The 15,177-nt window shown below is 45.4% G+C and overlaps 1 protein-coding gene across 6 annotated transcripts in view; it reads left to right on the top strand.

Moving 5' to 3' along the window:
- LOC135511161 (1-phosphatidylinositol 4,5-bisphosphate phosphodiesterase epsilon-1-like) overlaps nt 1-15,109 on the top strand; it is a 42,569-nt gene extending 27,460 nt beyond the window's left edge. The window contains exons 12-33 of one of the 6 annotated variants that reach the window (XM_064932754.1): nt 183-319; nt 992-1,230; nt 1,321-1,382; nt 1,495-1,660; nt 2,723-2,830; nt 3,018-3,134; nt 3,386-3,544; nt 3,693-3,822; nt 3,968-4,009; nt 4,296-4,462; nt 4,616-4,739; nt 4,893-5,033; nt 5,382-5,672; nt 5,948-6,111; nt 6,310-6,571; nt 8,080-8,198; nt 10,702-10,830; nt 10,991-11,236; nt 11,582-11,740; nt 11,878-12,102; nt 12,455-12,650; nt 14,378-15,109. In XM_064932754.1, the coding sequence (XP_064788826.1) occupies nt 183-319; nt 992-1,230; nt 1,321-1,382; nt 1,495-1,660; nt 2,723-2,830; nt 3,018-3,134; nt 3,386-3,544; nt 3,693-3,822; nt 3,968-4,009; nt 4,296-4,462; nt 4,616-4,739; nt 4,893-5,033; nt 5,382-5,672; nt 5,948-6,111; nt 6,310-6,571; nt 8,080-8,198; nt 10,702-10,830; nt 10,991-11,236; nt 11,582-11,740; nt 11,878-12,102; nt 12,455-12,649 (3,382 nt within the window). In that variant the 3' untranslated portion in view covers nt 12,650; nt 14,378-15,109. Of the gene's footprint in view, nt 1-182; nt 320-991; nt 1,231-1,320; nt 1,383-1,494; nt 1,661-2,722; nt 2,831-3,017; nt 3,135-3,385; nt 3,545-3,692; nt 3,823-3,967; nt 4,010-4,295; nt 4,463-4,615; nt 4,740-4,892; nt 5,034-5,381; nt 5,673-5,947; nt 6,112-6,309; nt 6,572-8,079; nt 8,199-10,701; nt 10,831-10,990; nt 11,237-11,581; nt 11,741-11,877; nt 12,103-12,454 lie in introns of all 6 variants that reach the window. The other 5 variants (XM_064932752.1, XM_064932753.1, XM_064932757.1 and 2 more) reach the window with 5 other exon arrangements.
- The last annotated feature ends 68 nt before the right edge of the window (nt 15,110-15,177 follow it).

The raw sequence follows: 15,177 nt of genomic DNA, 5'->3' as shown, positions 1-15,177 counted from the left end.
GTTTTTCTAAGTGTTTTCCCATTGTACAAAATTGCAACTATTTAATCAATGGCAGATTGTGGATTTCCAGATAGAGCTTTCAGTAGTGTGTTTGATTTGCACCAGCTGTCCTAGGAAGTTGGCATTATCTACAATTGGGTGAATTGGGGCCTCCAACTTTTTGTTCCCATGTTGGTGTGTAGTATCCGGAGTCGCAAGGACCTGAAGAATGTGTTTGATGCCCATGCTGTGTCCTGTGGTCAGTCTGCCTCTGAGCCTGCTCCTCTCTACACTCACCTCCGCATCGACGACAGAGTCACAGGAATACAGACAGATCTGGGTGAGTTTCCTGGGTGACTTTCCTGGGTAAGTCTCTTGGGTGAGTTTCCTATGTGAGTTACCAGGCCGCATTACCAGGGTGCGTTACCAGGGTGAGTTTCCTGGGTGAGTTTCTTGGGAGAGTTACCTGCCCAGTTGGGGTCAATTCTATTTCGATGATTTAGGAGTAATGAAGCCTGGTCCCAGATCTGTATGTGCTGTATGGCCATGCTTGGCATGTCAAGGACTGCTGGAGTTGGTGAGATAAGCACAAACAGATCTGGTACAAGTCTAGGAATAACAGTCTTCAAACTACAGATTTAAAGGGATCTCTGAGCCCTAGGCTAAGACGGCCTGTGCAGTGTGAAAAGCCCTTAAAGGGGCAGTGGAGTTAAAAACATGATATTCTTATTGTTTTATTTATTTCCACACTGAGGTCGAAATAACACTCTGAAATTGACTTGAATGCCTTGAATTTCAGCATGTTGAGATGCAATGGAGTTTTTGGCCCAGATCATGACATCACAATTTGATCTGATTATAATAGACCAATGACCATTCGTCTGGGTAAGGGGGTGAGCTCTAGACCATCCTATCAGCCAATCAGAGCTGTTTATGTAAATAAACTCAGCTACTCATATTTGCTTTGAAGTCAAGTGTAAAAGTCTTTATTTATGTTTCCCCACCATCCTAGACCTTCTGACACGTAATGGCCTGGACCTTGGTCTTTCCATCTGGATCATGAGACACATGTCAGACAATCAGAAGCATATTTCAGACGCCATAGCTTCTGCCAGCATCGTGACCAATGGTACTGGCGTGGAGAGTGCCTCGCTGGGAGCTCTGGGCATGACCATCATGCACCTCAACGACTTCCTGGTCAACTGTCAGGGAGAGAACCACTCACATGATGAAGTCCTGAGAATCATCCAGGTGTGTGACGATGAAGTGTGTCGGTGTGTGTGTGTGCGTTTGTTCTGTGGCAAACAATCTTCCACTGAATGAATATGTTGTGTGTTCTAGACATTTGAACCATCTACCACTTTGCATCAGATTGGCTGGATGTCCTTTGAGGGATTTGCCCGGTCAGTATTTTTTGTATGTATTTGTGATCCCTGCGGGAATTGAACCCATGACCCTGCTGTTACCAACTGAGCCAAAAAGGAATGACCCAGACTGGTTTTCCCCTGCTATAAGGTATCTGATGGACAAGGACAACTCTGCTTCCAAACTGGAAGAGTCTCCGCTGAATGTTGAAGAGCTCCATTACCCTCTGTCATACTACTACATCGCTACATCACACAACACCTACCTGACCTCCCACCAACTCAAGGGAGAGTCGTCTGTGGAGCTGTACAGCCAGGTGACAACCAGAACACTGGTGTTACCCTGACGGGGATAACACTCCATGTGATATTTACTCAAACCGATTGAGTGTACAGCCAGGTGACAACCAGAACACTGGTGTTACCCTCACGGGGATAACACTCCATGTGATATTTACTCAAACCGATTGAGTGTACAGCAATAAAGCTTTTGTGGTGATAAACTGTCATTGAAAAGCCTTTATTGTTATGAATTTGGGGGGAAGCGCTACCAGGATTTGAACCCGGGTCCTTGCGCCTGTTAGTCCAACACCTTAGCCAATTACATCAAGAGATCCAAAACTTCTGATCCAAGCCATAGAGGTGTCTAGATGTTGTGTCCTTCTGATCCAAGCCATAGAGGTGTCCAGTTATTGTGTCCAGGCATTGTGTCCAGGCGTTGTGTCCAGGCGTTGTGTCCAGGCGTTGTGTCCAGGCGTTGTGTCCAGGCGTTGTGTCCAGGCGTTGTGTCCAGGCGTTGTGTCTAGGCGCTGTGTCAAAACATAGTGTCCAGGCGTAGTGTCCAGGCGTTGTGTCCAGGTGTTGTGTCCAGGTGTTGTGTCCAGGCGCTGTGTCCAGGCGCTGTGTCCAGGCGCTGTGTCCAGGCGTTGTATCCAGGTGTTGTGTCCAGGTTTCCAGGTGTTGTGTCCTGGTGTTGTGTCCTGGTGTCCAGGTGTTGTGTACAGGTGTCCAGGTGTCGTGTCCAGGTGTTGTGTCCAGGTGTCGTGTCCGGGTGTTGTGTCCAGGTGTGGTGTCCAGGCGCTGTGTCCAGGCATAGTGTCCAGGTGTTGTATCCAGGCGTTGTGGCCAGGTGTTGTATCCAGGTGTTGTGTCCAGGTGTTGTATCCAGGTGTTGTGTCCAGGTGTTGTGTCCAGGCGTTGTGTCCAGGTGTTGTGTCCAGGTTTCCAGGTGTTGTGTCCTGGTGTTGTGTCCTGGTGTCCAGGTGTTGTGTACAGGTGTTCAGGTGTCGTGTCCAGGTGTCGTGTCCAGGTGTTGTGTCCAGGTGTCCAGGTGTTGTGTCCAGGTCGCTACGTTATTGTTTGGTTTGTTGTTGTCTCAGGTGCTCCTCCAGGGATGTAGGAGTGTTGAACTGGACTGTTGGGATGGAGATGATGGCATGCCAATCATCTACCATGGACACACCCTCACTACCCGCATACCCTTCAAGGTGAGTTAAGTTGAAGTGAGTTGAAACGAAGTGAGTTGAATTTAGTTTACCTAAGCTGAGATGAGTTGAGTTTGTTTGGGTTGAATTGAGTTGGGTTGAGATGAGCTAAGTTAATTTAAGTTTAGTTGGGTTGAATTTAGTTGAATTTCATTTATTGAGTTGAGTTATTAAACTTCCGTTCCTGCAGGATGTGGTGGAGGCAGTGAACCGCTCTGCCTTCGTGACCTCTGACCTACCTGTGATGCTGTCCATAGAGAATCACTGCTCCCTGCCGCAGCAACGCAAGATGGCCGACATATTCAAGGTTGTTAGGCCTACTTACTATCCTGTCTCGTTCAATGTTGAGATGTGAAATGGGCTCATTCTGATGCTCGTTGGCGTTTAACGAAAAGAAGTAGAGGTGAGGTTAAGGGTTCAGGGTAGTCATAGAGTTATTGAACCACCACCCGGGAACATATACCTTACATTGCAATTAACAGGTCAATCACAATGGCTCCTTCTTCCCCTCAGAACAGATTAGAACTCTGATGGTGTGTTTGTGTTGTCCTTCAACAGACGGTGTTTGGAGATAAGCTGGTGACAAAGTTCCTGTTCGAAAGTGATTTCTCGGACGACCCACAGCTGCCGTCACCATGGCAACTGAGGGGGAAAATCCTCCTCAAGAACAAGAAGCTAAAAGCTCACCAGACGCCAGTGGACATCCTCAAACAGAAGGCAAGGAACACACTGACCAAAAGCTTTTTTAACAGTTGTTGATCCAGTCCGTTATCTATATAATGTGCTATATGTACCTAAAATGATGGCACACGGATACATAATTAGAAGGAACTAAGATTGTCCTAAATGACTCTTCCTGATACAGGCTCACCAGTTGGCCCAGATGCATTCTCAGGCCAGTAGTGTGATGCCTCCTCCCGTCCCAACCATTGAGGATCAGGAGGAAGAAGAGGATGAGGATGAATATGACTATGAGTATGAATCCCTATCTGATGGTATGGTCACAACACCAAGAGCATCCCAGTGTATGCCAGTTTATAGTTGAGACGTTTCTGTGGTAACAGCCTCAAACAGCAATAATGTTGATTATCCCAATTCTTCTACTTATCCTGTGACCCCCTACTCTCTCTTCATCTGTAGCTGACGCCCTGGCTTTATCTACTGCTTCTTCTCTCCCAGAAGGTAATAAAAATAATCAAATTAATCACTTAAGATTTGCCAATTCCACAGCATGCTTGTTGTCCTATTGCTGAATAGATTTGTGCTCTGTTTGTGCAGTGCTCTAGTACACTGGCTGTGTGACTGTGTGTTGTGACTTTTCCAAAGCTTCTTATCTACTAAATTAGTACCCACCGATACTCAATTGGATTACCAAGTGGGTCAAAAACAACAAGAGATTGCTTGAAAGCCAAAAGTTTTTGGCTACATGTTTTAAAAACCTCAAATGTGTGTGTGTTTTTTTATACAGCAATAATAATGTCTTTGGCTGGGAATGTCTACATTGATACAGATAATATCCTGGAGGATAGGCCTGAGGGAAAGTCTCTTTCAGGGGAGAAGTTACAGACCAAACACAGTGACGAAGTCCCCAAGAAGTTGAAGAAATGCGAGAGAGCGACTCACAACAAAGCAGAAGTGGGTTTGTTCTCCATTCAGGATCCAGCAGACGTAGAAATATCTTGTTGGAATTTATCGTAATTAACCAGTTTCTCCCGTTATATTTGATTAATAACATCATGAGACAAGAGTTTTGTCTCTTTTTGTATTTTTACACACTCTCTGACCCAGACACATGTATTTGGCAAGGAGCTGGAGGAAGAGTTCAAGCTGCCTCGAAGCAAGAAGGAAGGACGCCAGATAGCCCAGGAGCTCTCAGATCTGGTGATCTACTGCCAAGCTGTCAAATTTCCAGGTCTTTCCTTACACTACATCATCTTCTATAAACCAACTATACAATGCCTTGTAAATAGCCTTGTGTTCCAGTCTCACATTCACAAGAGTAGGTTAACGTAATATTCCTGACTTGTGAGATCTCCCTGTGAAGGTATAAGTCTGTGTGTCCCAGGTCTATCCACTTCCAGGGAGAAAAAAGAGAGACAGGAAGTTCTTTCTCCTAAAGGAAAGGGAAGGAGGTACATCTTTGGGAAAGATCCAGAGAAAGGTGTTCCAGGGGACCCATCGACAGTGATGCGCACCCCAGGGAGAGGTAGACTATCCTTCTCTGCCCCATTTTTAGCAATCAAAACGTAGTTCTAACTCAATGGTTAAGGGTCTGCTACTTCTTCCTAGACAGGCTGGACATCTTTTGGATATATTTGAAAGTTGATGAGTTAAACCCTTGGCGCTCAGTGTGTGTCTCTCTCTCTCTCTCTCTCTCTCTCACACACACACACACACACACACACACACACACACACACACACACACACACACACACACACACACACACACACACACACACACACACACACACACACACACACACACACACACACACACACACACACACACACACACACACACACCTCATAACCCTTTCCCCCTAAATCTGAAGGAGCAGCATCAGAGGGCCCCCGTTCCAACTGGGAAGAACCACCCACCTCCCCTCTGTACACCTGTAATGCCTCCCTCATCCACACCCCAAAGTGCTACCATGTCTCCTCAGTCAATGAGAACGCCGCCAAACGCCTGTGTCGCCGCTACGCCCAGAAGCTGATCCAACACACCAGCGCCCAGCTCCTGCGAACCTACCCAGCAGCCACACGTATCGACTCCACCAACCCCAGCCCCCTACTCTTCTGGCTGCATGGAATACAGCTGGTCGCTCTCAACTACCAGACCGATGGTGAGCTAGACGCTAGGAGTCGTCAACTAAGTCAAGTTTGCTTCATTATGCCAAATGTGGGAGAAAGTGGGAAATTCATTTGGCTAGCTTCATATGAGGAACTGATATTTGGCCTATTGCCAGAACGAGTTGGCCCTGTCTGCATTCAGTCAAAAGTGCGAAGGGACAAGGGGTTCGGCGAATTCAATATTTCAGAAGTTGATTCAGAGAAGTCATTTGAAATTGGAGCACAACATGCACCTCTCCCTCTCCCTCTCCCTCTCTCTCTCTGACAGACCTTCCCTTGCAACTGAATGCCGCCATGTTTGAGCCTAACAGGGGTTGTGGGTACGTCCTGAAGCCCCCGGTCCTGTGGGACACCAGCTGCCCACTCTATGGACACTTCTGCCCCCTGGACAGAGACCCAAGGGGGATGAGCCCTGTCATGTTGTCTCTCACTGTGAGTACATAGCAGAGGTAATGGATTGAATGTATACATGTGTACAATAAGTAGCTAGTGATCCTCAAAGGTAGCAGTGTCAACCGGTTTCCTTTTCGGTCAGTTCATCTGGTGCAACACATTTTTTCTTGACGTCTTTCTCTATCGGTGTCTCTCGCTTATCCCCCCCCCCCCCTTCTCTCTTTCCATTCCTTCCAGATTATCTCTGGTCAGAATCTATGCCCAGGGACTACAGCAGGCAGTCCATGCATCGAGGTAGACATCCTGGGGATGCAGGCTGACGGGTGTCACTTCCGCACCAAACCCGTTCACCGTAACCCCCTGAACCCCATATGGAACCAGAGATTCCACCTCCCCCTGCTCATGGCTGACCTGGCCTTTCTACGATTTACCGTGGTGGAACACAACAGCTCCCAGACCACCGCTCAGAGAATCATATCACTCAGAGCACTCAGGACTGGTAGGCAAACATGCACACTACATCATTTAATCTGTGACTTATCTTCCACACACTGGACACACACAAAGAGTGTGTTTTTATTAGAAGACCCAAACCTGGTACAGCTATAGTCATTTCAGATGAAAAGAGACTCATTGTCACATGAGACATTTCAAACATGAACACTTGGTGTGAGTGGGGCTACATTCTTTCCTAACATTAAAGCTCGAATTCTTAGTTCCTACATACATTTTTGGACTTATAAATAATAATAAATATCCATTGATTCTTGAAGAATATAATAATAAAAATAATAATATACCTTATAAATTCCTTGTGAGCTTAGTTCAACTGTCGTATCCCATTAGAACCAAAAATATAAGCTTGTTTTAACTCCAATGTTTGTAAACAATGTAAATGCAAAGACTGTATAGCCTCAAAACATGGTTAAAACTATAATGTTGATTTCATGGATGGTCTGTCCTTGCATCCATATGTTTGTCTATGAATTTGAGAGTGGTTATATTTTCTCCAGGCCCATCCCTCTGCTTTTCACCAAAACAGAGGTGGGGTGAATGCTTTGTTTTAGTTTTAATTAAGGACTATCACTTTAACACTTCTGCTATGCCTCTGAAAGTGCACCAAATGGTCACATGTTGCTCAGTTGGTAGAGCATGGCTCCTACAACGCTAGGGTTGTGGGTTCGATTCCCACGGGGGACCAGTACAAATGAAAATGTATGCACACACTACTGTAAGTTGTCTCTGCTAAATGAATAAAATGCACACCAAGGGAATGGCCATGAGCAAGCAAATAGGATACATGCAAATGACCTGTACCTATTTGTCTTCACATGCCCATTCAAGGTGTATTACACCTGGATCTTTTTGTCCAGAATAATGTCGTACTGTGAAGGTAGGCTTCAGTCACGAGTGTCGTCAGACAGTTTGGGGTTTGATGTGCAATAAATGTAACTGACATTTTCAGAATACTGTAAACCTGTTTCAAAACTGAAAATAATTCATTATGTTTTTTATCTTTCTTCTGGGGGTAGGCATGCTGCGTTTGAAGGCATTCAGTGGTTGTAGAACTGCTGCATATCATTTTAATCCATATTTCATACAATAATACATTTTATTTTAAAAGCTACATGCTTCAGCACTCGGCGGTCCCGTTCTGTGAGCTTGTGTGGCCTACCACTTTGTGGCTGAGCCGTTGTTGCTCCTAGACGTTTCCACTTCACAATAACAGCACTTACAGTTGACCGGGGCAGCTCTAGCAGTGCAGAAATTTGACGAACTGACTTGTTGGAGATAAACACAACTTTATTCAATTTGATTAGCTAATTGAATTCACACAAAATGGGGCAAATGCTATGCCCACATGAAGTTCAGTTTAAAAGAGACAGCATGGGTAAAAGAAAACTATAAGAAAGGCAGAAAAGTTGCAATGCTGTCAAATGAGAGCATTATTTTTCCAATACTAACAGTGGCAATCATTTCAAAACTGTGTGGGGGTGTGTGTGGCAGGATACAGACACGTGCAGCTGAGGAATCAGCACAACGAGGTCCTGCCAGTTTCCAGTCTGTTCATCTACAGCCGTACATCTGAAGACAGCGGAACAGCAGGTTCACGGCCTGCATCATGGGTGAGTCTGTAGTCTATAGTGTGTAGTGAGTGTATAGTGGGTGAGTCTGTAGTCTATAGTGTGTAGTGAGTGTATAGTGGGTGAATCTGTAGTCTATAGTGTGTAGTGAGTGTATAGTGGGTGAGTCTGTAGTCTATAGTGTGTAGTGAGTGTATAGTGGGTGAGTCTGTAGTCTACAGTGTGTAGTGAGTGTATAGTGGGTGAGTCTGTAGTCTATAGTGTGTAGTGAGTGTATAGTGGGTGAGTCTGTAGTCTATAGTGTGTAGTGAGTGTATAGTGGGTGAGTCTGTAGTCTATAGTGTGTAGTGAGTGTATAGTGGGTGAGTCTGTAGTCTATAGTGTGTAGTGAGTGTATAGTGGGTGAGTCTGTAGTCTATAGTGTGTAGTGAGTGTATAGTGGGTGAGTCTGTAGTCTACAGTGTGTAGTGAGTGTATAGTGGGTGAGTCTGTAGTCTATAGTGTGTAGTGAGTGTATAGTGGGTGAGTCTGTAGTCTATAGTGTGTAGTGAGTGTATAGTGGGTGAGCCTGTAGTCTATAGTGTGTAGTGAGTGTATAGTGGGTGAGTCTGTAGTCTATAGTGTGTAGTGAGTGTATAGTGGGTGAGTCTGTAGTCTATAGTGTGTAGTGAGTGTATAGTGGGTGAGTCTGTAGTCTATAGTGTGTAGTGAGTGTATAGTGGGTGAGTCTGTAGTCTATAGTGTGTAGTGAGTGTATAGTGGGTGAGTCTGTAGTCTATAGTGTGTAGTGAGTGTATAGTGGGTGAGTCTGTAGTCTACAGTGTGTAGTGAGTGTATAGTGGGTGAGTCTGTAGTCTATAGTGTGTAGTGAGTGTATAGTGGGTGAGCCTGTAGTCTATAGTGTGTAGTGAGTGTATAGTGGGTGAGTCTGTAGTCTATAGTGTGTAGTGAGTGTATAGTGGGTGAGTCTGTAGTCTATAGGGTGTAGTGAGTGTATAGTGGGTGAGTCTGTAGTCTATAGTGTGTAGTGAGTGTATAGTGGGTGAGTCTGTAGTCTATAGTGTGTAGTGAGTGTATAGTGGGTGAGTCTGTAGTCTATAGTGTGTAGTGAGTGTATAGTGGGTGAGTCTGTAGTCTATATTGTGTAGTGAGTGTATAGTGGGTGAGTCTGTAGTCTACAGTGTGTTGTGAGTGTATAGTGGGTGAGTCTGCAGTCTATAGTGTGTAGTGAGTGTATAGTGGGTGAGCCTGTAGTCTATAGTGTGTAGTGAGTGTATAGTGGGTGAGTCTGTAGTCTATAGTGTGTAGTGAGTGTATAGTGGGTGAGTCTGTAGTCTATAGTGTGTAGTGAGTGTATAGTGGGTGAGCCTGTAGTCTATAGTGTGTAGTGAGTGTATAGTGGGTGAGTCTGTAGTCTATAGTGTGTAGTGAGTGTATAGTGGGTGAGTCTGTAGTCTATAGTGTGTAGTGAGTGTATAGTGGGTGAGCCTGTAGTCTATAGTGTGTAGTGAGTGTATAGTGGGTGAGTCTGCAGTCTATAGTGTGTAGTGAGTGTATAGTGGGTGAGTCTGCAGTCTATAAAGGGCGGTGGCCCGTTCCTGTAGGTTCATGCTCTACAACATCCGCAGAGTACGACCCTGCCTCACACAGGAAGCGGCGCAGGTCCTAATCCAGGCACTTGTCATCTCCCGTCTGGATTACTGCAACTCGCTGTTGGCTGGGCTCCCTGCCTGTGCCATTAAACCCCTACAACTCATCCAGAACGCCGCAGCCCGTCTGGTGTTCAACCTTCCCAAGTTCTCTCACGTCACCCCGCTCCTCCGCTCTCTCCACTGGCTTCCAGTTGAAGCTCGCATCCGCTACAAGACCATGGTGCTTGACTACGGAGCTGTGAGGGGAACGGCACCGCAGTACCTCCAGGCTCTGATCTAGCCCTACACCCAAACAAGGGCACTGCGTTCATCCACCTCTGGCCTGCTCGCCTCCCTACCACTGAGGAAGTACAGTTCCCGCTCAGCCCAGTCAAAACTGTTCGCTGCTCTGGCCCCCCAATGGTGGAACAAACTCCCTCATGACGCCAGGACAGCGGAGTCAATCACCACCTTCCGGAGACACCTGAAACCCCACCTCTTCAAGGAATACCTAGGATAGGATAAAGTAATCCTTCTCACCCCCCCCCTTAAATGATTTAGATGCACTATTGTAAAGTGGCTGTTCCACTGGATGCCAGAAGGTGAATTCACCAATTTGTAAGTCGCTCTGGATAAGAGCGTCTGCTAAATGACTTAAATGTAATGAAATGTAAATGTATAGTGTGTAGTGAGTGTATAGTGGGTGAGTCTGTAGTCTATAGTGTGTAGTGAGTGTATAGTGGGTGAGTCTGTAGTCTATAGTGTGTAGTGAGTGTATAGTGGGTGGGTGTGTATTGCAGGGTTTTCTCCTACTCCTGTCCTTGAGAGCTACAGAGTGTGCAGGATTTTGATTCAGCCGTGCATTAACCACTAAACTCACGCTGTCTGTGTGTCTGTGTGTCTGTGTCTCCCAGCTCTTCAGCACAGAGGAGCGTAGGGCTGCTGTGCAGTACAGAGTCACCGTCCATGGAGTCCCTGGGCCTGAGCCTTTTACGGTGGTGGGTGTGAGTGAGAGGACCACTGCCAGAGAGCTCCTACACAATGTAAGCATGTCATCTTTCAATTCACCATGTACTGTACCTTAGCATTCTACACATTTGGTGGGGGGTTAAGATCATTTGGATCTTCGAGATTCATTTCAACAGTGCAATTGCAGCAATATAATGCTTAATCTCTATCGTTCTCTCTATATATGCCTCCCAGATCCTTCCATCCCTCTCCTCCTCTACTCTAGTCTCCCTTCCTTCTTACTTCCTGATGGAAGAGAGGGTGGCATTGCCCCGTCAGAGGGGGGAGGCTCAGGGTGAGGTTTGGGGTGAGAGGGGGGAGGTTCGGAGGCCTCTCCTGCAGAGGACGATCAGGCCTGAGGAAGAGATACTCAGAGTTGTTGAGAGCTGGAACCCTGACGAAGGCTACCTGGGCAGAGTATGCCTCAAAACGAGAGAAAAGGTCTGGTTGTATTTCAACCTTCTCAAAATCACTTTCCATTCTCTTATGACCAAATGTATGACTTCCAATTGGTAAAGTCATTGCACAGTTTTCAATTTTGTTGCTTCAGAGCCTAGAATTCAAATTATATTGGACATTTCTTTCTTTGATCTACTCAACCTGTTCAGCTTGTTCAACCCCAAAAACTGCTCTGGCAGCGTTGCACTACAACTGACCCTGTTCCTTTCAATGTATGTGTGGGATGCGCCGATTATGCCATTCTTCGCAGATATGAATGAACTGTTGTTGATGTCTCGAAAAAAGACTCAACCTTAACCATACCTTTAATATTCACCTTTGTTTCAGCTTGTGAATGATGAGAAGCCAGTTATAGAGGAGATGGAGGTCAGCTGTGGACTGGAGGACAATTCCTTTTTGGTGGAAGTACATGGAGTGTCTCCTGACCAATCACCAGTGACCCTCAGAGCTCCCAGACACATCACAGGCCATGACCTCATCCGACAGGTAAGCATATGGGAGTCAGTCACGGGAGTGGTTACATTTCCCTAACCCCATTTACTTACCAAACAAACAAAGTTGCAGGCTGTTATAATTACAGATCGTGCCTTTAACCGTGTAACTGATCTCTATTTCACTTGCAGACACTGAGGAAAGCCAGACAGTCCAGCCTCCTGCTGCCAGCGGGCAACGCCAGTGACTACATTCTGATAGAGGAGGTAGTCAAGGAGCCCCTGGGGCGCAGGCTCCCTGCCAGACCCACCCAGAGGATCCTCCTGGACCAGGAATGTGTATTCCAGGCCCAGGCGAGGTGGAAGGGACAAGGGAAGTTCATCCTCAGACTCAGGGAGCAGACTCAGGGAAAAGAGGTGAGGATATAGGATGAGGTGTGTGTGTGTGTGTGTGTGTGTGTGTGTGTGTGTGTGTGTGTGTGTGTGTGTGTGTGTGTGTGTGTGTGTGTGTGAGAGCGATACGTCAAGTGTTGTTGATACCAAATGTATGAGATTTCCTTCATGGGCCACATTTATTGAATTTGTCAGTAACTGTAAATATGTTTAGGTAAAAATGTTTGCTGTGTTTAAGATGGCAAGACCAACCCAATCAAAAGAACAGTTTACAAATGTCTCAAAATCTTAACAAATCCCTCTATTTTGTAATGACCAAAATTTGGGTTATTTCTCTGGAGTAGCTGTCCATAATTGACGGCTTCAATGTTCTCAGACAGCTCAGCATGAAGACTGTGTCAGACCTGTTCGCGAGGATCGGCGGAAAGGAATATCGTTGGCGAGCGAGTTGAAACGACTGACAGGCCGGAGCCGGGCCATATGGATCGGGGCTCATGCCTGCTCTGAGGTGGTGCACAGCAATGATGAGAGGGCCGTGTGCTGTCTGCATCTGAGTGAGACCAGAGAGTGACGTTAGTGGTTCTCCTTCATACCTGTTCTACTACACACACAGTGTATTCATATTGAATTATAGGATCTCTATGTCCAACTCATAGAGATAAATAAGTGCCCAAAAGCCTGTCTTAGCATCGGCAGCGCCATTGAGGACTTTCACAATTCTTAAGTAGTCAACTGGGTGGAACTTCCTATGGGTTAAGGAAGGATCACACAATTCCATCCAGGTCATCAGGATGGACCAGCCAATGAATTATGCAAACATTCCATATCTGCAGGTGGCAGCATATTGTCAACCTTGGCTTTATACCTATCCAGACAACACACTTCAGGTGGCAGCATATTGTCAACCTTGGCTTTATATCTATCCAGACAACACACTTCAGGTGGCAGCATATTGTCAACCTTGGCTTTATATCTATCCAGACAACACACTTCAGGTGGCAGCATATTGTCAACCTTGGCTTTATATCTATCCAGACAACACACTTCAGGTGGCAGCATATTGTCAACCTTGGCTTTATATCTATCCAGACAACACACTTCAGGTGGCAGCATATTGTCAACCTTGGCTTTATATCTATCCAGACAACACACTTCAGGTGGCAGCATATTGTCAACCTAAGCTTTATACATATCCAGACAACACACTTCAGGTGGCAGCATATTGTCAACCTTGGCTTTATATCTATCCAGACAACACACTTCAGGTGACAGCATATTGTCAACCTTGGCTTTATATCTATCCAGACAACACACTTCAGGTGGCAGCATATTGTCAACCTTGGCTTTATACCTATCCAGACAACACACTTCAGGTGGCAGCATATTGTCAACCTTGGCTTTAAACCTATCCAGACAACACACTTCAGGTGGCAGCATATTGTCAACCTTGGCTTTATACCTATCCAGACAACACACTTCAGGTGGCAGCATATTGTCAACCTTGGCTTTAAACCTATCCAGACAACACACTTCAGGTGGCAGTATACACCCCTTTCAGTTTGTTTACCAACTCATAAAGTAGTAGAAGACGAAAATTGACTAATTCAAAATGGAGATGGCGCTGGCTATGGTCTCATAGATGCCGTAATGGGACAGATGCAGTGTTGCGTCCTCTATCTAACTCTAGGGTCCAACACTCCCTTGAGTTTCTCTAACTAACTCCATGGTACAACCAAATCCAAGTCTACCGCATAACTTACAGCTAAACAACCTCGCTAGCATCATCATTTGGGGCAGAGAACCAACCAATCTGGGAACCGATCTGAAGTGTAAAAAGTAATATTTTATGTTCTCTGCTATCGATTGTTCAATTGATAGTATTATTGTATGCTTGTAATATAATGTTTGTGTGTTTATCTCCCTTCACACACACTAATTAAAGATATCCAAGATGGGCTGACACTGGGAAGATGTGGAATTGGAGCATTGCAACTCCTAGGTGTCTGATGTGATTTGGACCAGGCAATAAACCTAATCTACGTCTACCTAGAGCTGGAAATGGCACCTTATCGGCATGTGCATTTATTCAAGCCTTGCATTAGTTCCCCAAGCAAATGCCTAACGAAAATGGGGAGAATCTCAATTGGATTTCCTTGCCTCCTTTTCGAAATAAATGCACTTGTCATCAGGCATATTGCATTTACAGAGGTGGAACCACATTGTCTGTTAAAAACAGTAAGATAAATACACGTAGCTAGAGTCCATTCCATTCTCCTTTTTCTGTCCTTGTGGCACGCAGAAGACCCAGGTTCGAATCCAGTCGGAGATGAAAGACGAACACACTGACTGTAGGACAGACCAGCAGATGGTGATATTGTGCTTTCCGATGGATACATAAGACATCAATCTGGCAAGTTTGAAGTGGCTGGAGGAAATGTGAAGAATCTCAATTAGATTTCCTCGCGTCCTCTCCTCGCCTCCTTTGAGTCGAGGAGATGAAAACAGGAAATAAATGTGCTTGTCATCAGGCAAATTATGTTTAGAGGTGGAATCCCAAAATGCATGTTTAAAGTGGTTTACAAATTCTAGTTATGCTAGACATTTTATAGATAAAAGGATAGAGTATAATTTTTAAATGTGTACATGCTTTTCCCCTCTGAGAAAATAGTTGTTTCAAAGGAAGTGTGGCTGATTTCAAAACACTTCTGCGGTAGGATACACCCGAGCATCCTTTGCCGGAGGTGGCAGTCGAGGAGAGGAGCCAAACTCCTTCGTTGACCTATTAACACGCTCCTACAAATGCCAAACACTTACTGGATTCCAGGTCACGGAGGAGAGGAAGGACTTTTCCTAATTGAGAATCTTCCATGGGCAAACTCAAATAATCACAGATAATTTCACCCATCATCCCTCAAAATTAATTTCTACATTAACTCCAAACATGTTTTATTTTTTTCTCTCTATTTTACATTACTGCTGGTGTACAATACTGTCATATTAGTATATTAAACATTCTCAGTGCTTTGCTGTATCCTTTGGTCTATTTCCTCACAATGAATCTCTACAATGACAGACTTGAATTTCACACCAAACCGCTGT

This window comes from Oncorhynchus masou, chromosome 23, assembly GCF_036934945.1.
Source record: "Oncorhynchus masou masou isolate Uvic2021 chromosome 23, UVic_Omas_1.1, whole genome shotgun sequence".
Taxonomy (NCBI): Eukaryota; Metazoa; Chordata; class Actinopteri; order Salmoniformes; family Salmonidae; genus Oncorhynchus; species Oncorhynchus masou.
The sequence above is the reverse complement of the archived record's forward strand: the minus strand, read 5'-3'. Positions and strand labels throughout refer to the sequence as shown.